Consider the following 23,100-nt stretch of genomic DNA (forward strand, 5'->3'; position numbering starts at 1 on the left):
TAGTAGGAGGGAGCCCGTACAACGAGCCCCTAGGCCTGGCGTTACTCCTTTAAAGGTAGTATTGCTATGGCGAATTTGTGTTGGGTCTAACCCCATCCCGCGGATTGTATCCTGGTATATTAGGTTTAGGCTGCTGCCGCCATCCATCAAGACTCGTGTGAAGTGATATCCGCCGATTACTGGGTCTAATACCAAGGCAGCCCATCCTGCGTGTCGGATACTTGCTGAGTAATCACGATGGTCGAAAGTGATCGGTTGAGATGACCATTGGCAGGACTTCGAGGTGACAGGCACTTGGGTATATTTTCCTGGGGGTGCCGTATTGTTTTTTCCCCTGATCATGTGTAGTATGTTTACTTTTTTGACTTATGGTGGGAATTTCTTTTGTTCCCCCGTGTCTTGCTTGGGGGGCTCATCCTCGTCTTCACTTGGTGTGTCTTCCCTCTTGTGTACGGCGTTGAGCTTGCCGGACTGCTTGAAGACCCAACATTCTCCGTGGGTATGATTAGCAGGTTTACCCGGGGTACTGTGGATCTGACATACTTGGTCCAGAATTTTGTTGAGGCTGGACAGTTCATCCCTGGTGCCTTTAGTGGGCGGCTTTTGACCTGGCCGAGAGCTTTTGAATCCGGCATTTACTGCCGTGCCCTTCGTGCTGTCTTCTTTATTCCGGCATTTGTTATTGCTATTGCGCCGTGATTTCTTGTTTCCATCTCTAACTTCCGATGTACTGGGGTCGCTGGTGCTGCATCTGGCTAGCCAGCTGTCCTCACCCGCGCAAAAGCGGGTCATGAGGTTTGTTAATGCGGCCATCGTTCTCGGCTTATTTTGACCGAGGTGTCTGGCGAGCCATTCGTCACGGACGCTATGCTTGAAAGCCGCTAAGGCTTCGGCGTCCGGACAGTCGACAATCTGGTTCTTTTTAGTAAGAAACCTATTCCAAAGCTTTCGGGCTGACTCTCCGAGCTGCTGAGTTATGTGACTTAGATCATCCGCATCCGAAGGTCGGACATAAGTCCCTTGAAAATTTGCCCGAAAGGTGTCTTCGAGCTCTTCCCAACTTCCAATGGAGCTTTCGGGGAGGCCTTTGAGCCAGTGACAAGCTGGCCCTTTGAGCTTGAGGGGTAAATATTTGATGGCGTGGAGATCATCTCCTCGAGCCATATGGATATGAAGGATATAGTCCTCAATCCAAACCCCGGGGTCTGTTGTTCCGTCGTATGCCTCTATGTTTACGGGTTTGAATCCCTCTGGAAATTCATGGTTCAGCACCTCGTCGGTGAAACATAGAGGGTGTGCGGCACCCCTGTAGCTGGGTGTACCGCGTTGTTCGGATATTTGTTGTGTTGCATTGTATGCTGGGGGGCGCTTGCGTGGTCCATAGATGGATTTTGTTGCACCGTCCTTTGGGTGCGAACCTTTGCCTGGGTCGCGTGTTGTATTGTGAGCGGCATTGTATGCCGCTCTGTGTTGCTAGAGGGGTCATCTATCCGACCAGGTGGCTGCTTTCATATTTGGTTGTGGGAGGTCTGCGACCTCCTCATCGAATTCGGGTAGCAGCTTCCGCTTTGGGTAGCTCTTGGAGGGGCGATTGTCGCTGTACCTTGCTGCAGTGTTGAGTATTTTGCTCCATCTGAATTGGAGTGTGTCTTGCGCGGCCTTGAGCCTTCGCTTCTGCTTTTTGAGGCTCCTCGCGGTGGCAACAAGCCTTTTACTGGCGTTCTGCTACTCCGGGTGCCTGTCCGGCGTTATGTCGTCCGGACCATTATCCTTGATAGGGTTTATTTGTTCGGTTTGATTATCCGGATTGCCGTTGTCCGGCAGCGGTTCGCCCTGCTCCAGCACCGGGTCTGTGTGATCGCTATTTCTGTCGAGGCGGGATTTGGGGCGGCGCTTGCGTCGCCGCTTTGACTGCTTTTTGAGGGAACAATCCTTTGGTGCGTCTTTCCGCTCTTTGCCGTCATCCTTTGGTGCGTCCACCATGTATACCTCGTATGACGAGGTGGCATTCCAGGGCTCAATAGGCGCTGGTTCTTCATCATCTCCTTCATCGGCGTCCATACCGTCAATGTCGTCGGAGTCGAAGTCGAGCATGTCGGTTAAGTCATCGAAAGTGGCTATGAAGTGGGTGGTGGGTGGGTTTTGAATTTCCTCATCGTCCGTACCCCAACCTTGCTGACTGTAGTCCGGCCAGGGCTCTCCTGATAAAGAGAGAGACTTCAGTGACTTCAGGATATCGCCGAAAGGCGAGTGCTGAAAGATGTCTGCGGCAGTGAACTCCATGATCGGCGCCCAATCGGATTCGACTGGCAGGGGCGCGGAGGGTTCGGAGTCCGAAGAGGAGTCCGGCTCCTTGGAGTCACGAGCCTCGTAGAGGACGGGGCCGGTGTTCGGCTCAATCGCCGTTTGGATCGCATCCCCCGAGGTGGCGTCCAACCGCCCATCCTCGATCGGCGCGGTCGGCTCTGAACTAAGGGTCCGAGCCGATGCGGGCGCGGCCTCCAGGGCACTGTTCGGTGGCAGAGCTGGATCATGCCCGTCGTGACAGTGCAGCGCGCTCGGCAGTGGTTCGAATCCGTCGAAGATCAAGTCTCCGCGGATGTCAGCCGTGTAGTTTAAACTTCCAAATCTGACCTGACGGCCAGGGGCGTAGCTTTCGATCTGCTCTAGATGGCCAAGTGAATTGGCCCGCAGTGCGAAGCCGCCAAAGACAAAGATCTGTCCGGGGAGGAAGGTCTCACCCTGGACTGCATCGCCATTGATGATCGTAGGAGCCATCGGGCCTGACGGCGACGGCACAGAGGAACTCTCAATGAAAGCACCAATGTCGGTGTCAAAACCGGCGGATCTCGGGTATGGGGTCCCGAATTGTGCGTCTAGGCCGGATGGTAACAGGAGGCAAGGGACACGAAGTTTTACCCAGGTTCGGTCCCTCTCAATGGAGGTAAAACCCTACGTCCTGCTTGATTAATATTGATGATATGGGTAGTACAAGAGTAGATCTACCACGAGATTAGAGAGGCTAAACCCTAGAAGCTAGCCTATGGTATGATTGGTTATGTGTATGTTGTCCTACGGACTAAACCCCCCCGGTTTATATAGACACCGGATAGGGTTAGGGTTACATAGAATCGGTTACAATGGTAGGAGATCTGAACATCCGTATCGCCAAGTTTGCCTTCCACGCCAAGGAAAGTCCCTTCCGGACACGGGACGGAGTCTTCAATCTTGTATCTTCATAGTCCAGGAGTCCGGCTGAAGGTATAGTTCGGCTATCCGAACACCCCCTAATCCAGGACTCCCTCAGTCCTCGCACACCCGCCGTAGGTCCCTCGTTGCCGGTTGCAGCATGCTGCATCGATGGTCCCAAATTCTCCGTGGACAGTTGCAGCACACCCTCTCTGACGGGAACAACTCCGCCTAACGGCTTGTGGCACGACAAGTCACCTTTTCTTGCAACCCATGGCTTGTAGTCTACCAATCAATGGTTGTAACGCGGTCAATTTCCGGTTGCAACATGACCCATGACTTTGCAACCGGCTAGTCACCGGTTATAGCATGCCCGCCGGTCAGCTGAGGAGCAAGGGGTGCGCCATGATGATGACGGAGGAGGACGGGGGAGTAGGTGGCACACGACCATGACGTCCACGTGACGAGTCGGCACTTTGCTTGCCGGTCGATTCACTACATCCTGTCTCATATCCCTTGATTCATGGTCCCTTCTCTTCCCAACCCGACACCGTGACCTCGCCCGCGCATCAACCAGGGGCACGTGCCCCGTCCGAGCAGCGGCGACGACGCTCATGGTGAGGAGTGGTGTGGGGGAGAAGAAGAGAAGGGCCCCAGTAGGAGGTGGTGCGGGTGGGTGTATCTCATCGGCATCATGTGGTACGACGGATATGCGATGGGATGCGAGAGAGGGTGGGCGAATTAAGTGAGGAAAGCTATAAGGCGTTCGCACCACTCCCCCTGTAGCGTGACCAATCTCACGCTCGGCTAGTCAGCCGATTCTAATTAGTTTCCTACATATTATTGACATTTTATTGACAAGAGGAGTTTGCTTTCAGCCTTGGAGCGATGAGTGAAAAGCTTTATGCATCATCAGAGCTTTATATCAAGGGAAACCTAACTTCCGTGTGTGCGCACTGCCGGTCAATGGGTTGGTCCCCTTGCGCCTTGCTTTGGGTGTTGCCCTTGCTCACGTTGCTCAAGACGGTGGGCTATGGCCTTCCCATACTAGCCCAGGAGGGGTTGGCCGGGACTTCCAAGATCGGGCATCTACCCTATGGTGGCGCTGATATGAGGTCCAAGAGCCATGACTATGAGTCGTGATCGACAGGAGTGGTGCAGAGTGCATGCCACCGGTCGGGAGGCTCGGTGCTGATCAAGCGGCTGCGCGCTCCTGACCTAGGAGTGGCTGCGCTCCGCACGGGCGCCTGTTGGTGATGCTGATATGTCTCTCGTGCTCCAGTTTTAGTCCATGTTAGCCCCTGGGCTCACGGTCCTGGGCAAGGCTCTCTCCGACGAGGTGGTGTGATCCGCCGTCAATGTTGGTCTCTGGAGACCACTCGGGTCTGCGACGGCGGCCTCGATGTGGGTTGTTGTGGCCATCGAAAGGTCTTCCTGAGGATTTCTCTCTCCAGATCTGTTAGTTTACGTGAGATGCAAACTATGAAGAGAGAATTCCTTATTTGACACTACCTTAAAATGTGGTTCCATATTTGCCCCTGAAGAACTTTTTTTCCCTATTTGACATGTAGTCTAAATTTTCTTCCTTACGTGACATTGCCGTCCGTTTTGTTACACCGTTCCGTTAAATTGTTTTTGGATGGACCAAAATACCCCAGTGTTAGTAGCTAGCCCACAAGGAGTTTTGACCAGAGTCGCTAGCCAAAAGCCCGATCCCGATCTGGCCATCCTCTCGTCTCTCTGTTTATTCGATTCCCCACCCCCAACCCTAGAGGCGGCGGCGGCGGGTTGCAGGCTCGTACGGCGGCGGCGGCGTGAGTTGAGGGGCCATGGCTCAAGGGGTGGCTGCGGGCGGAGGATCAAGCACGGCTGTGGGTGCTGGAGCAAGCACCACGGCGGAAGGCGACCTAGGCACAGCGGACGGCAGCCAAGGCGGGGCTGGGGATGGCTCATCGGTGAGGTCCGCTACTGGCGGCCATGGCGCGGCTATGCAGCACTTGCCGATGAGCTCAGCTGCGGGCGCAGGCCATGGCGATGTTGCGGGCGGTGCAGGCCATGGCGATGCTGCAAGGTTGGGCGTGGATGCAGGCTTGGGCCACGGTGCGGCTGCAGACTTAGAAGGGTGAGTTCCTTCCACAATTACTCTTCAAATGCAGGATTAGAAGGAGGAGCAGGTTGACCCATATCCTGTAGCAATGCTCATGCATAAGTTTCTCTTTTATGTACAGGATGGATCCAAATTCTTGTTATGTACTGAAAATTAGATTGCTTGGCAACCCAAAAAAAGCTAGAAAAGAGCCTGTAAGGGCATATTTATTCCTAAGTGTTTTGGTGATTGATGACAACGCATTTGCGGACTAATCGTATGCCTTGAGTATTCCAGACACTTCATTGCTAGGCACAAGACGGTTGGGTGCCCCTTGAAGACTGATGGAGACGGCGTCTTTTCTACGTTTCTTTTTGGTGGATTTGAGTCGTAGGAAAGCCGTACTATTAAGAGGGGGTCCGCGTTGGAAAGGTTTGGGTGGAATCATCACGTACACGTCTCCTTCTTGTCCCCTCCTTTTTTCCTTGGAGCTTCCTCCGGTTTCCTGCCTCCCTTGTCTGGCTGATGTGGTTGGTCGCGGTAGTACTGCTCCCAGGAAAGCGGTAGTTGTTGGAAATATGCCCTAGAGGCAATAATAAATTAGTTATTATTATATTATATTTCATTGTTCATGATAATCGTTTATTATCCATGCTAGATTTGTATTGATAGGAAACTCAGATACATGTGTGGATACATAGACAACACCATGTCCCTGGTAAGCCTCTAGTTGACTAGCTCATTGATCAATAGATGGTTACGGTTTCCTGACCATGGACATTGGATGTCGTTGATAACGGGATCACATCATTAGGAGAATGATGTGATGGACAAGACCCAATCCTAAGCCTAGCACAAAGATCGTGTAGTTCGTATGCTAAAGCTTTTCTAATGTCAAGTATCATTTCCTTAGACCATGAGATTGTGCAACTCCCGGATACCGTAGGAGTGCTTTGGGTGTGCGAAACGTCACAACGTAATTGGGTGGCTATAAAGGTGCACTACGGGTATCTCCGAAAGTGTCTGTTGGGTTGGCACAAATCGAGACTGGGATTTGTCACTCCGTGTAAACGGAGAGGTATCTCTGGGCCCACTCGGTAGGACATCATCATAATGTGCACCATGTGACCAAGGAGTTGATCACGGGATGATGTGTTACGGAATGAGTAAAGAGACTTGCCAGTAACGAGATTGAACAAGGTATCGAGATACCGACGATCGAATCTCGGGCAAGTATCATACTGATAGACAAAGGGAATGTATATGGGATTGATTGAATCCTTGACATCGTGGTTCATCCGATGAGATCATCGTGGAGCATGTGGGAGCCAACATGGGTATCCAGATCCCGCTGTTGGTTATTGACCAGAGAGTTGTCTCGGCCATGTCTGCATGACTCCTGAACCCTAGGGTCTACACACTTAAGGTTCGATGACGCTAGGGTTATAGGGAAAGTATGTACGCGGTTACCGAATGTTGTTCGGAGTCCCGGATGAGATCCCGGACGTCACGAGGAGTTCTGGAATGGTCCGTAGGTAAAGATTGATATATAGGAAGTATGGTTTTGGCCACCGGAAGTGTTCCGGGCATCACCGGTAGTGTACCGGGACCACCGGAGGGGTCCGGGGGTCCACCGAGAGGGGCCACGGGCCCCGGAGGCCTACATGGGCCAATAGTGGGAAGGGACCATCCCCTAGGTGGGCTGGGGCGCCTCCCACCAAGGCCCAAGGCGCCTCCTAGAGGGGAGGGGGGCAAACCCTAGGGCAGATGGGCCCTAAGGCCCACCCCAGGTGCGCCTCCCCCTCTCCCCCTTGTGGCCGCCACCCTAGATGGGATCTAGAGCTGCCGCACCCCTTGGGGTGGGAACCCTAGGTGGGGGCGCAGCCCTGCCTCTCCCCCTATATATAGTGGAGGCAAAGGGGCAGCCCAACATATGAAGTTCCTCCCCTGTTGGCGCGGCCCTACCCCTCTCCCTCCTCGTCTCTCGTAGTGCTTGGCGAAGCCCTGCTGGAGTCCCGCGCTCTTCCACCACCACCACGCCGTCGTGCTGCTGCTGGATGGAGTCTTCCCCAACCTCTCCTTCTCCCCTTGCTGGATCAAGGCGTAGGAGACGTCACCGGGCTGCACGTGTGTTGAACGCGGAGGCGCCGTTGTTCGGTGCTTAGATCGGAATCAACCGCGATCTGAATCGCTACGAGTACGAGTCCTTCATCCGTGTTCTTGCAACGCTTCCGCTTAGCGATCTACAAGGGTATGTAGATGCACTCTCCTTCCCCTCGTTGCTAGATTACTCCATAGATTGATCTTGGTGATGCGTAGAAAATTTTAAATTTCTGCTACGATCCCCAACAGTGGCATCATGAGCTAGGTCTATGCGTAGTTTCTATGCATGAGTAGAACACAAAGTAGTTGTGGGCGTCGATATTGTAAATTTACTTGCCGTTACTAGTCTTATCTTGATTCGGCGGCATCATGGGATGAAGCGGCCCGGACCGACCTTACACGTACGCTTACGTGAGACTGGTTCCACCGACTGACATGCACTAGTTGCATAAGGTGGCTAGCGGGTGTCAGTCTCTCCCACTTTAGTCGGATCGAATTCGATGAAAAGGGCCCTTATGAAGGGTAAATAGAAATTGGCATATCACGTTGTGGTTTTGGCGTAGGTAAGAAACGTTCTTGCTAGAAACCTATAGCAGCCACCTAAAAATTTGCAACAACAATTAGAGGACGTCTAACTTGTTTTTGCAGCATATGCCTTGTGATGTAATATGGCCAAAAGGATGTGATGAATGATATATGTGATGTATGAGATTGATCATGTTCTTGTAATAGGAATCACGACTTGCATGTCGATGAGTATGACAACCGGCAGGAGCCATAGGAGTTGTCTTAATTTATTTATGACCTGTGTGTCAACATAAACATCATGTAATTACTTTAGTTTATTGCTAAAGCGTTAGCCATAGTAGTAGAAGTAATAGATGACGAGACAACTTCAAGAAGACACGATGATGGAGATCATGATGATGGAGATCATGGTGTCATGCCGGTGACAACGATGATCATGGAGCCCCGAAGATGGAGATCAAAAGGAGCAAATGATATTGGCCATATCATGTCACTATTTGATTGCATGTGATGTTTATCATGTTTTACATCTTATTTGCTTAGAACGACGGTAGCTTAAGAAAGATGATCCCTCGCAATAATTTCAAGAAAGTGTTCCCCCTAATTGTGCACCGTTGCGAAGGTTCGTTGTTTCGAAGCACCACGTGATGATTGGGTGTGATAGATTCTAACGTTCGAATACAATGGGTGTAAGCCAGATTTACACACGCAATACACTTAGGTTGACTTGACGAGCCTAGCATGTACAGACATGGCCTCGGAAGACGGAAGACCGAAAGGTCGAGCATGAGTCGTATAGAAGATACGATCAACATGAAGATGTTCACCGATGTTGACTAGTCCGTCTCACGTGATGATCGGACACGGCCTAGTTGACTCGGATCATGTTTCACTGAGATGACTAGAGGGATGTCTATCTGAGTAGGAGTTCATTAAATAATTTGATTAGATGAACTTAATTATCATGAACATAGTCTAAATTGTCATTGCAAATATGTTGTAGATAAATAGCTCACGTTGCAGCTCCCTGTTTCAATACGTTCCTAGAGAAAGACCAAGTTGAAAGATATTGTAAGCAATGATGCGGACTGGGTCCGTAGTCCGAGGAGTGTCCTCACTGCTACACAGAAGGCTTACGTCTTTGATGCACCGCTCGATGTGCAAACCCCTACAACGTCGTCTGTGGATGTTGTGAACACCTGACAGACACATCCTGATGACTACTTGATAGTTTATTGCACCATACTTTATGGCTTAGAATCGGGATTCCAATGACGTTTTGAATGCCATAAGACATATGAGATGTTCCAAGAGCTGAAATTGGGATTTCAGGCTCATGCCCGTATTGAGAGGTATGAGACCTCTGACAAGTTCTTTTGCCAACAAGATGGAGGAGAATAGCTCAACTAGTGAGAATGTGCTCAGAATGTCTGGGTGCTACAATCACTTAAATCAAGTGGGAGTTAAAACTTCCAGATAATATAGTGATTGATAGAGTTCTCTAGCCACTATCACTAAGCTACTAGATCTTCGTGATGAACTATGCCATGCAAGGGATGGAGTTGATCCCGGAGCTGTTCGCGGTGCTTAAGACCGCAAAAGGTAGAAATCAAGAAGGAGCATCAAGTGTTGATGGTTTAACAAGACCACTGGTTTCAAGAAGGGCAAGGGCTAGAAGGGAAATTTCATGGATGGCAAACCAGTTGCCGCTCTAGTGAAGGAACCCAAGGTTGAACCCAAAACCCGAGACTAAGTGCTTCTATTGCAAGGGGAACGGTCACTGGTAGCGGAACTACCCCAAATGCATGGTAGATAAGAAGGCTGGCAACTTCAACAAAGTATATACGTGTTATTAATGTGTACCTTACTAGTACTCCTGGTAGCACCTGGGTATTGGATACCGGTTCAGTTGCTATTATTGGTGACTTGAAGAAAAAAGCTACGGAGACTGGCTAAGGGCGAGGTGACGATGTGTGTTGGAAGTGTTTCCAAACTTGATGAGATCACCATCGCACGCTCCATCTGCCCTCGGGATTAGTATTGAACCTAGATAAATGTTATCAGGTGTCTACGTTGAGCATGAATATGATTAGATCATGTTCATTGCAATACGGTTATTCATTTAAGTTAGAGAATAATGGTTATTCTGTTTACATGAATAATACCTTTCATGGTCATGCACCCTATGTGAATGGTTCATTGAATCTCGGTCGTGGTAATACGCATGTTCACGCCAAAAGATGTAGAGTTAATAATGATAGTACCACTTTCTTGTGGCACTGCCGCTTAGGTCATATTGGCGTAAGATGCATGAAGAAACTCCATGTCGATGGATGTTTGGAGTCACTTGATTTTGAATCGCTTGACACATGCGAGCCATGCCTCATGGGCAGGATGACTAAGACCCTGTTTTCAGGTACAATGAAACGGGCAAGTGACTTGTTGGAAATCATACATTCTGATGCGTGTGATCCAATGAAAATTGAAGTGTGCGGTGGATATAGCTATTTTCTCATCTTCATTGACGATTTGAGTAGATAGAGGTATATTTACTTAATGAAGCACAAGTCTGAAACGTTTGAAAAGTTCAAGCGATTTCAGAGTGAAGTTAAGAACCATCATAACAAGAAGATCAAATTCCTACGATCTGATCGATGAGAATTTCTGAGTTATGAGTTTGGCAATCACTTAAGACATTGTGGAATTGTTTCACAGTTGAAGCCACCTGGAACACAAGAGGGTAATGGTGTGTCCGGACGTCGTAATCGAACCTTATGAGATATGGTGCGATCTATGATGTCTCTTACCGATCTACCATTTTCATTTTGCGGATATGCGTTAGAGACACTGCATTCACTTTAGATAGGACACCATTTAAGTCCGTTGAAACAACGTCGTGTGAACATTGGTTTGGCAAGAAACCAAAATTGTCATTTCTTAATGTTTGGGGCTGCAATGCTTAAGGCTTCAGCCAGAGAAGCTCGAACCCAAAAGCGGACAAACACATCTTCATAGGATACCCAAAGGTGACAGTTGGGTATACCTTCTATCTCAGATCCGAGGGCAAATTGTTTGTCGCTAAGAACGGGTCCTTTCTCGAGGAGTTTCTCTCGAAAGAATTGAGTGGGAGGAAGATAGAACTTGATGAGGTTGTCGAACCTTTACTTCAACCAGAAAGTGATGCAACACAGAAAGATGTTTTCGGTGGCGCCTACGTCTGTTGAATAGGAAGTTAATGATAGTGATCATGAAGCTTCGGATCAAGTTGATATCGAACCTCGTAGGTCGACAAGGATATGTACTACTCCTGAGTGGTACGGTAATCCTGTCTTAAATATCATGTTGTTGGACAACAATGAACCTATGAACTATGGAAAAGCGATGGTGGGCCCGTATTCCGACAAATGGTTAGAAGCCATGAAATCCGAGACAGGATCCATGTATTAGAACAAAGCATGGACTTTGGTGGACTTTCCTATTGATCGGCAAGCCATTGAGATAAATGGATCTTTAAGAAGAAGACGGACGTGGGCGGTAATGTTACCATTTATGAAGCTCGACTTGTGGCAAAGAGTCTTTTCACAAGTTCAAGGAGTTGACTACGATGAGAATTTCTCACCCGTAGCGATGCTTAAGTCCGTCGGAATCATGTTAGCATTAGCTGTATTTTTCGATTATGAAATCTGACAGATGGATGTCAAAAACAAGTTTTCTTACCAATTTTCATAAGAAAGAGTTGTATGTGATACAATCAAAGTTTTGTTGATCCTGAGGATGCTAAAAGGTATGCTGGCTCCAGCGATCCTTCTATGGACTAGAGCAAGCATCTCGGAGTCAAAATATATGCTTTGATGGAGTGATCAAAGCTTTTAGGTTTATACAATGTTTGCTAGAAACTTGTATTTACAAGAAAGTGAGTGGGGGCACTACAAATGTTGATTCGAAATAATGTAGAATTTCTAGAAAGCATAAACGGTTGTTTGAAGAGTTATTTTCAAAGGAAAACCTGGATAAAGCTGCTTACATATTGGGCATCAAGATCTATAGAAATAGATCAAGACGCCTGATGATACTTTCAAAGAACGCACACCTTGACATGTTTTTGGAGTTCAAAATAGATCAGTCAAAGAAGGGGTTCTTACCTGAGTTGTAAGGTGTGAAGTTGAGTAAGACTCAAAGATTGACCACGGCAGAAGAAAGAGGAAGGACGAAGGTCGTCCCCTATGCTTTTGTCATAGGCTCTATACGGTATGCCATGCTGAGTACCGCACCAGATGTGTGCCTTGACACATGTCTGGCAAGAGGGTACAAAGGTGATCTAGGAGTAGATCACCAGATAGCGGTCAAAATTATCCTTAGAGGAATAAGGAAATGTTTCTCAGATATGGAGGTGATGAAGAGTTCGACGTAAAGAGTTACGTCGATGCAAGCTTAACACCTATCCGGATAGCTCTGAGTAGAGATACCAGATACGTATAATGGAGCAACAATTTGGAATAGCTCCAAGTGGAATGTGGTAGCAGCATCTATGATATGACATAAAGTTTTGCGAAATACATAGGGATCTGAATATGGCAGACCCGTTGACTACAACCTCTCTCACAAGTATAACATGATCAAACCCAGAACTCATTGAGTGTTAATCACATAGTGATGTGAACTAGATTAGTGACTCTAGTAAACTCTTTGGATGTTGGTCACATGGTGATGTGACCTATGAGTGTTAATCACATGGCAATGTGAACTAGATTATTGACTCTAGTGCAAGTGGGAGACTGTTGGAAATATGCCCTAGAGGCAATAATAAATTAGTTATTATTATATTATATTTCATTGTTCATGATAATCGTTTATTATCCATGCTAGAATTGTATTGATAGGAAACTCAGATACATGTGTGGATACATAGACAACACCATGTCCCTGGTAAGCCTCTAGTTGACTAGCTCGTTGATCAATAGATGGTTACGGTTTCCTGACCATGGACATTGGATGTCGTTGATAATGGGATCACATCATTAGGAGAATGATGTGATGGACAAGACCCAATCCTAAGCCTAGAACAAAGATCGTGTAGTTCGTATGCTAAAGCTTTTCTAATGTCAAGTATCATTTCCTTAGACCATGAGATTGTGCAACTCCCGGATACCGTAGGAGTGCTTTGGGTGTGCGAAACGTCACAACATAATTGGGTGGCTATAAAGGTGCACTACGGGTATCTCCGAAAGTATCTGTTGGGTTGGCACGAATCGAGACTGGGATTTGTCACTCCGTGTAAACGGAGAGGTATCTCTGGGCCCACTCGGTAGGACATCATCATAATGTGCACAATGTGACCAAGGAGTTGATCACGGGATGATGTGTTACGGAAAGAGTAAAGAGACTTGCCGGTAACGAGATTGAACAAGGTATCGGGATACCGACGATCAAATCTCGGGCAAGTATCATACCGATAGACAAAGGGAATTGTATACGGGATTGATTGAATCCTTGACATCGTGGTTCATCCGATGAGATCATCGTGGAGCATGTGGGAGCCAACATGGGTATCTAGATCCCGCTATTGGTTATTGACCAGAGAGTTGTCTCGGCCATGTCTGCATGACTCCCGAACCCGTAGGGTCTACACACTTAAGGTTTGATGACGCTAGGGTTATAGGGAAAGTATGTACGCAGTTACCAAATGTTGTTTGGAGTCCCGAATGAGATCCCGGATGTCACGAGGAGTTCTGGAATGGTCCGGAGGTAAATATTGATATATAGGAAGTATGGTTTTGGCCACCGGAAGTGTTCCGGGCATCACCGGTAGTGTACCGGGACCACCGGAGGGGTCCGGGGGTCCACCGGGAGGGGCCACGGGCCCCGGAGGCCTACATGGGCCAATAGTGGGAAGGGACCAGCCCCTAGGTGGGCTGGGGCGCCTCCCACCAAGGCCCAAGGCGCCTCCTAGAGGGGAGGGGGGCAAACCCTAGGGCAGATGGGCCCTAAGGCCCACCCCAGGTGCGCCTCCCCCTCTCCCCCTTGTGGCCGCCACCCTAGATGGGATCTAGGGCTGCCGCACCCCTTGGGGTGGGAACCCTAGGTGGGGGCGCAACCCTCCCTCTCCCCCTATATATAGTGGAGGCAAAGGGGCAGCCCAACATACGAAGTTCCTCCCCTGTTGGCGCGGCCCTCTCCCTCCTCGTCACTCGTAGTGCTTGGCGAAGCCCTGCTGGAGTCCCGCGCTCCTCCACCACCACCACGCCGTCGTGCTGCTGCTGGATGGAGTCTTCCCCAACCTCTCCTTCTTCCCTTGCTGGATCAAGGCGTAGGAGACGTCACCGGGCTGCACGTGTGTTGAACGCGGAGGCGCCGTTGTTCGGCGCTTAGATCGGAATCAACCGCGATCTGAATCGCTACGAGTACGACTCCTTCATCCGCATTCTTGCAACACTTCCTCATAGCGATCTACAAGGGTATGTAGATGCACTCTCCTTACCCTTGTTGCTAGATTATTCCATAGATTGATCTTGGTGATGTGTAGAAAATTTTAAATTTCTGCTACGATCCCCAACAGTAGTACCGTAGGCATCCGCGGTAGTACCGCACGGTGGCGCGGTAGCACCGCAGGTGCCCACGGTAGTACTGCTCCCCTGGAGCCGCACTACCACTGCCCACCAGGCTAGTGCCGCCCCTTCGCAGTAGTAGGGGCGGATGTAATTTTTTACATCCGCACCTACCGCGGTAGTACCATTTTCGCCGCGCGGTAGTGCCGCGCTATGCAGTCATGCAGTAGTACCGCCCCTCGGCGGTACTACTGTGTCAGGTTTTTTCTACTTCCGTTTCTTTGCGGAAGTAGGCACGGAAGTTTCCTTCCCCCTGGCTGGGGGTTTTTGCCTCGCGGTAGTACCGCATGGGGGGCGCGGTAGTACCGCGCTTGTGGAAGTACGACCCCTAGTTCCTGCGCGTCTGTTTTTCTTTTCTGTCGCTGGGGTTGCGGTAGTACCGTGGGACGGTACGGTAGAACCGCACAGCCGTGCGGTAGTACCGCTTGGTTGCAAGCAGTAGTACCGCGCGGCGTTGCGGTAGTACCGCTAGCCGCGGGCTGGTTGGTGGGTAACGGTTGGATCTTTATCCCACACTATTTAAGGGGTCCCCTTCTTCCCCGTTGACCAACCTCTTCCATCCCCAAGCTCCATTATTGCTCTAAGATCCATTTTCTCCCGATCTCACTCCCTAGCCGACCAAACTTGTTGATTTGCTCGGGAGTGGTTGAGAAGGCCTCGATCTACACTTCCACCAAGAGATATTTGATTCCCCCCACTAATCCCTTGCGGATCTTGTTACTCTTGGGTGTTTGAGCGTCCTAGACGGTTGAGGTCACCGCGAAGCCATAGTCCATTATGGTGAAGCTTCGTGGTGTCGTTGGGAGCCTCCAATTGAGTTGTGGAGATTGCCCCAACCTAGTTTGTAAAGGTTCGGTCGCCACCTCCAAGGGCACCAATAGTGGAATCACGGCATCTCGCATTGTGTGAGGGCGTGAGGAGAATACGGTGGCCCTAGTGACTTCTTGGGGAGCATTGTGCCTCCACACCGCTCCAACGGAGACATACTTCCTCTCAAAGGGAAGGAACTTCGGCAACACATCCTCGTCTCCACCGTCTCCACTCTTGGTTATCTCGTGCCTTTACTTGTGCAAGCTTATTTGTTTCATATATCTTGCTTGCTTGTGTTCCTATCCTTGTTGCATCATATAGGTTTCTCACCTAGTTGCATATCTAGATAACCTACTTTGATGCAAAGTTTAAATTGTTAAAGAAAAGCTAAAAAGTGTTAGTTGCCTATTCACCCCCCTCTAGTCAACCATATCGATCCTTTCAATTGGTATCAGAGCCTCGTCTATTTATTAAGGACTTTACCGTTCGAAGAGTATGGTTGATACCGTAGACGGTGTGGAGGAACACTCCGGTGCGAATCCGACCTCGTCTACGGGTGATGGGGGAACCTCGGTCTCTCGTGAGGAGTTCAATGTGGCCTTGGAGACATTGAAAGCATGTTTACTAAATTCCTTGAGGGGCTTAAACTATCCACCGCACCGTTGAAAGTGGGTGATCCCACCGACAAGGTGACGGATGCTATCTCCGATAAGGGGGAAGCTAGTAGTGAAAAGGCTCCTTCTTCTAGTGGTAAAAATGGCACCGGCATCTTTGCTCATGTGGAACCACCGCTTTTTTATGGTGGACCGGTTCCTTCCACTCATTTGAATCATGCCGGTCCTCCCCTAAGATTGTGAAAAATGAGGACTTTGATTCTTGGGTTTACCGCTTTAAACGTCATTTAAATCATGTGAACACTAACCTTTGGAGAATCATTGAAGAAGGTTTCTATCCGCATGATCCAAGCAACTTCACTCCTCGAGAAGCCGCGGATAATCAATTCAATGAGAATGCTCTCTTCATCATTCAAGATGCAATTCCACCCAAAGACCTACCTCATCTTCGTTCCTTTGCCTTGGCCAAAGATGCATGGCATTGTGTTATCTCTCTCTACCGGGGAAGCGCAAGCATTCAATGCTCCAACTATGAAGTGGTGCAAGATGAGGCCGATGAGTTTGCAATGAAAGAAGATGAAGAACCTCGTGAGCTTTATCGGAGATTAACCAAACTCGCGGTCTCACTACGAGATCGCGGGAGCAAGGACATGGATGACAATTGGATCAAGCGCAAATTCCTCAAGGCAATGATGCCCTACCACAAGGCCATGTCCTCCGTCATTCGTCAAAGACCGGACTTCCACACTTTGACCTCAAGCGAAGTGTTGGATGAGTTTGTGGCCATGAACATTTTGGACAAGACCGCCGACAATGCGGTGCTTCGTTCTCAAAGGGCAAAGAAGCCTAACCTTGCATTGAAGGCCAAGCTCACCGCTGAAGAAGAAGAGGAGAGCAACCCCGAAGATACGAAGTATGCGTATCATGAACACATGGCACTTGCTTCAAGGCAATTTTGGAGCAAGAAAAACTCGAGGCCAAACTTTAGCAAAAACAACTCAAGTGGCACGAAGAGCAAGCAACATGTAAGGACTTGTTACAATTGTGGCAACGTGAGTCATTTTGTTGCGGAGTGCCCGTATGAGAAGAGGGAAGACAATGGTGGCAACCTCATCCGAAAGGACAAGGCCAAGTCTTTCCCCAACAAGAGCAACTTCACCAAGAAGACTCCTCCCAAGGCATTGGTGGTACAAGAAGAGTACAATGAGGATGATGACAATGATGAAAGTGACGAGTCGGTTGCCATGGCCTCCGTTGCCATTGCGACGACTCCACGGGTGTCTCTCTTCGACTCACCCAATGAGAGCATCACCTCCAAGTGCCTCATGGCTAAAGCCACCAACAAGGTAACCCCCAACATCAAAACTACCATCATTAATCATCCTTCTCCGATGGATAGCATTAATGAACTTGAGGGAGCTAATGTGGAGGCAAATGAGTTTGAGGCCTTTATGGGCAAACTCAAGGGAAAATCCAAGAAGCACTTTGTTGCTCTCTTGGAACAACTTGGTGAAGCCAATGACATGATCGAGGCACACGGAGACACCATCACTAAGATGGAAGGGCATAGTCATGACTATGCCGATGAGATTTCGGATCTTTCCAATGCTCTTAAGGAAGAGCGTGGTCTTCGTTTGGCTCTTGAGGAGTCACACAACGTTGATCATGCTAAGTTAAAGAAAGAATATGATCATGTCCTCATTGTTTCTCATGGGCTAAACTCCGAGAAGGCCGAACTTGAGGTTGATCTTGCTAAACTCAAAGAGGAGTTTGATCTACTTGACAAGGCTCACAAGGTCTTGAAGGGTGCTCATGCTAGCCTCAAAGAGTCTCATGGTCAACTTCAAGTAAAGCTAATCAAGGAAAAAGCCACTTTTCCTCGTATGATGTTAATTGATAATGCAAATGCTACTAACCCGTGTTGTGAGCATGTGCATCTCGTTGAGGAGAACGCTAAGCTAAAGCGGCAACTTGAGAGAGGTCTTGCGACTTGCATACAAGGCAAGAAGAACCTCAACGATCTTTTGATCAACCAGGAGGGAGAAAGTGCCTCCGAGGAGAAGAAGAAGAACAATGCGAAGGGTGGCATTGTCAAAAGGGACAATGTCACTCCTCGCATCAAAGCCGGCGACTTTAATCCTTCTTATGTGTTATGTCGTGCTAGTGATGGGCATGTCTATGCCAAATTCGTTGGTTCTCTTCATGAATATATTGAATGGTCTATTTGGGTTCCAAAGACCCTTGTTACTAACATCAAAGGACCCATTACAAAATGGGTACCTAAAACCAAGCATTAATCTCTTGTAGGTGTTTGCTTCCGGTGGGGGATCATGGTTGCTCGATAGCGGAGCTACGAATCATATGACCGGAAGCAAGGACTTGGTGGTGGACGTGCACAAGATTCCATCTATGCCCACCAATGTCGAGTGGGGTGACGCCTCATCCTCCAAGGTATTGGGACTTGGCAAGGTGGTCATCTCTCATGATCTCATGATCGAGAAGGTCATGCTTGTTGAGCCCCTTGCATACAATTTACTTTCCATTCATCAACTTGCAATCATGGGCTTTGCCACTTTCTTTGATATCGATACCATGGCCCTCTTGTGGAGGAAGACTCTTAAAGTAGCCTTTGTTGGGCATGTCGAGAACGGTCTATATGTGATTAACTTTTTGGAGCGACCCACTAAGACCGCGACATGCCTAATGACTAAAGTTGATGTGGGATGGCTTTGGCATCGCCATTTAGCCCATGTCAATATGAGATCTTTGCAAAGTCTCCTCAAGGGGGACCATGTCCGTGGACTAACGAATGTTAGTTTTGCTAAAGACCGTGCTTGCAGTGCTTGTATCAAAGGAAAGCTGCATGAGAAGGCTCACCCTCCCACGACTATCATTTACTCAAAGAGGCCTTTGGAGCTCCTTCACATGGATCTCTTTGGGCCTCCATCCTTCGATAGTCTTGAGGGTAGAAAGTATTGCTTGGTGATTGTGGATGACTACTCAAGATACACTTGGGTGTATTTCTTCAAGAGGAAGAGCGAGACCGAACAAACCGTCATTGACTTTGCAAATGAAGCACAACATGAACACAATGCAAAGATCTTTACAATAAGAAGTGACAACGGCACCGAGTTCAAGAACTACACCTTGGATGAGTTTCTTAGTGATGAGGGGATCAAGCATGAATACTCTGCACCTTACACCCCTCAACAAAATGGTGTTGCGGAGAGGAAGAACCGGACGTTGATGGATGCGGCAAGGACCATGATGGCGGAGTTCAAGTCTCCGTACAACTTTTGGGCCGAAGCTATCAACACCGCCTGTCATGCATCCAATCGGCTCTACCTCCGCAAGGGCTTGAACAAGACTCCATATGAGATACTCACCGGTAACAAGCCCAACCTCAAGTACTTCCGGGTGTTCGGGTGTAAGTGTTTCATTCTCAAGAAAGGTGTTCGGTTGTCTAAATTTGAGGCTAGAGCTTATGAGGGCATATTTGTTGGTTATGCTACAAACTCTCATGCTTACCGTGTCCTCAATAAATCCATGGGACTTATTGAGGAGACGTGTAACGTGGAGTTTGATGAGAATAACGGCTCCCAAGTGGAGCAAAGTGGCACTTGTGATGTAGGTGATGAAATTCCTCCCCAAGCCATAAGAAGAATGGGTGTTGGCTTTATCCTACCCATTGAGGAACCCCTTGTGGCCGAAGGAGAAGGACAAAGCTCCACTCAAGCGGAGCCATCACCAACCCAAGGCCCACACGCTTCCGAAGAACAACATGAAGGCCCTCATCCTCAAGAACATGACCAAGGGCAAGATCACGCTCAAGACGGTGTTGACACATCAAGTGATGCCCAAGGTCAAGTTCTCTCCTCCGAGCAAGTTCAAGAACAAGAACAAGCTCAAGACGACGCTCAAGATGATCAAGTGACCACTCCTCGTCTCACCCCCGAGGAGGAATTAGAGCGTCGTGCCGCCAAGGTTGCTTCCAAGCTCTCCACCAAGGATTATCTCATGACGAATGTGCTTGGAAGCTTAAGAAAGGGGGTAAGCACTCGTAGACAATTAGAAAATTATTGTGAGCATCACGCGTTTGTCTCTTGTGTGGAACCCCACAAGGTCTATGAGGCGCTAGAAGATCCGGATTGGCTCAATGCCATGCATGAAAAACTCAACAACTTCGAGCGCAACAAAGTGTGGAGATTGGTGCCAAGACCGACAGGGAACCACAATGTCATCGGAACCAAGTGGATATTTAAGAAAAATCAAGATGCCCATGGGATTATCATTCGCAACAAGGCTCGTTTGGTAGCACAAGGCTACTCCCAAGTCGAGGGTATCGACTACGGTGAAACCTTTGCTCCCGTTGCTCATCTTGAATCTATTCACATGTTGATTGCTTATGCTTCTCATCATAACTTTAAGTTACAACAAATGGATGTGAAGAGTGCTTTTCTTAATGGTCCCATTAATGAATTGGTTTATGTCAAGCAACCCCCCGGGTTCGAGGATCCCTACTTTCCCGATCATGTGTATCAACTCAATAAGGCACTCTATGGCTTTAAACAAGCCCCACGTGCGTGGTATGACCACCTTACCGAGTTGTTACAAGACCGTGGTTCTGAAGTTGGGCTAATCGAACCCACTCTTTTTACTAAGAAGGTCAAAGGGGTGTTGTTTGTGTGCCAATTATATGTTGATGATATTATCTTTGGTTCCCCTAACAAAGCTTTCAATGAGGAATTTGCCGCTCTCATGACCTCAAAGTTCGAGATGTCTTCCATGGGAGAGTTGAAGTTCTTTCTAGGGTTCAAAGTGAAGCAAAGAAGAGAAGGAAGCTTCATCAATCAAGCCAAATATACTCAAGACATGCTCAAAAGATTCAAGCTAAGTGATGTCAAGCCAGCTTCCACTCCCATGCCCACCAAGTGCCAACTTGACATAGATCCCAATGGTAAAGCGGTGGATTAAAAGGTATATCGCTCCATGATAGGTTCCTTGCTTTACCTTTGTGCATCTAGACCGGATATCGTATTGAGTGTGGGAATTTGTGCATGTTTACAAGCTGCACCTAAGGTAAATCACTATGTGGTGGTCAAACGAATCTTTCGATATTTGGCTCATACCCCAAACTTTGGCCTATGGTATCCAAGAGGAGCAAACTTCAAGCTTGTAGGGTATTCGGATTCCGATTGGGCGGGAGACAAAGTGGATAGGAAGTCCACTTCCGGAGGGTGCCAATTCCTTGGTTGCTCTTTGGTAAGTTGGTCTTCCAAAAAGCAAAGTTGTGTGTCTCAATCATCCACCGAAGCGGAGTATGTGGCGGCCGGTAGTTGTTGTGCACAACTCTTATGGATGAGGCAAACTTTAAAGGATTACGGTGTCATTTGTGACAAAGTGCCTCTTTGGTGTGACAATGAAAGTGCCATCAAGATCTCTCTCAACCCGGTGCAACACTTCAAGACGAAGCATATGAAGGAAATATGCCCTAGAGGCAATAATAAAGTTATTATTTATTTCCTTATATCATGATAAAAGTTTATTATTCATGCTAGAATTGTATTAACCAGAAACATAATACATGTGTGAATACATAGACAAACAGAGTGTCACTAGTATGCCTCTACTTGACTAGCTCGTTAATCAAAGATGGTTATGTTTCCTAACCATGGACAAAGAGTTGTCATTTGATTAACGAGATCACATCATTAGTTGAATGATCTGATTGACATGACCCATTCCATTAGCTTAGCACCCGATCGTTTAGTATGTTGCTATTGCTTTCTTCATGACTTATACATGTTCCTATGACTATGAGATTATGCAACTCCCGTTTGCCGGAGGAACACTTTATGTGCTACCAAACGTCACAACGTAAATGGGTGATTATAAAGGTACTCTACAGGTGTCTCCAAAGGTACATGTTGGGTTGGCGTATTTCGAGATTAGGATTTGTCACTCCGATTGTCGGAGAGGTATCTCTGGGCCCTCTCGGTAATGCACATCACATAAGCCTTGCAAGCATTGCAACTAATGAGTTAGTTGCGAGATGATGTATTACGGAACGAGTAAAGAGACTTGCCGGTAACGAGAGTGAACTAGGTATTGAGATACCGACGATCGAATCTCGGGCAAGTAACATACCGATGACAAAGGGAACAACGTATGTTGTTATGCGGTCTGACCGATAAAGATCTTCGTAGAATGTGTAGGAGCCAATATGAGCATCCAGGTTCTGCTATTGGTTATTGACCGGAGACGTGTCTCGGTCATGTCTACATTATTCTCGAACCCGTAGGGTCCGCACGCTTAAGGTTTCGATGACAGTTATATTATGAGTTTATGAGTTTTGATGTACCGAAGTTAGTTCGGAGTCCCGGATGTGATCACGGACATGACGAGGAGTCTCGAAATGGTCGAGACATAAAGATTGATATATTGGACGGCTATATTCGGACACCAGAAGTGTTCCGGGGAAGTTTCGGATAAAACCGGAGCACCGGGGGGTTACCGGAACCCCCCGGGGGGTTAATGGGCCTCATGGACCTAAAGTGGAGAAGAGGAGGGGCTGCCAGGGCAGGCCGCGCGCCCCCTCTCCCCCTAGTCCGAATTGGACAAGGAGGGAGGGGCGGCGCCCCCCTCTCCTCTCTCCCTTCCTTCCCCCTCTCCTAATTGGACAAGGAAAGGGAGGGGAGTCCTACTCCCCGTAGGAGTAGGACTCCTCCTGCGCGCCTCCTACTAGGGCCGGCCGCACCCCCCCTTGGATCCTTTATATACGGAGGCAAGAGGCACCCCATAGATACAAGTTGATCCACGTGATCATATTCTTAGCCGTGTGCGGTGCCCCCTTCCACCATAGTCCTCGATAATATTGTAGCAGTGCTTAGGCGAAGCCCTGCGACGGTAGTACATCAAGATCGTCACCACGCCGTCGTGCTGACGGGACTCTTCCCCGACACTTTGCTGGATCGGAGTCCGGGGATCGTCATCGAGCTGAACGTGTGCTAGAACTCGGAGGTGTCGTAGTTTCGGTGCTTGATCGGTCGAGCCGTGGAGACGTACGACTACATCAACCAAGTTAACGCTTCCGTTGTCGATCTACAAGGGTACCTAGATCACACTCTTCCCCTCTCGTTGCTATGCATCACCATGATCTTGCGTG

General features: G+C 48.5%; 1 protein-coding gene across 1 annotated transcript in view; it reads left to right on the forward strand.

Annotated features, from left to right (window-relative positions):
• The first annotated feature begins 5,018 nt into the window (after positions 1-5,018).
• LOC147985458 (uncharacterized) overlaps positions 5,019-23,100 on the forward strand; it is a 30,319-nt gene continuing 12,237 nt past the window's right edge. Inside the window, exons 1-2 of the mRNA XM_087541585.1 lie at positions 5,019-5,311; positions 5,418-5,490. Of these exons, the coding sequence (XP_087397711.1) occupies positions 5,019-5,311; positions 5,418-5,490 (366 nt within the window). The remainder of the gene's footprint in view (positions 5,312-5,417; positions 5,491-23,100) is intronic.

This window comes from Triticum urartu, chromosome 2A (assembly GCF_056163025.1).
Source record: "Triticum urartu cultivar PI428250 chromosome 2A, HENAU_Tu73, whole genome shotgun sequence".
Taxonomy (NCBI): Eukaryota; Viridiplantae; Streptophyta; class Magnoliopsida; order Poales; family Poaceae; genus Triticum; species Triticum urartu.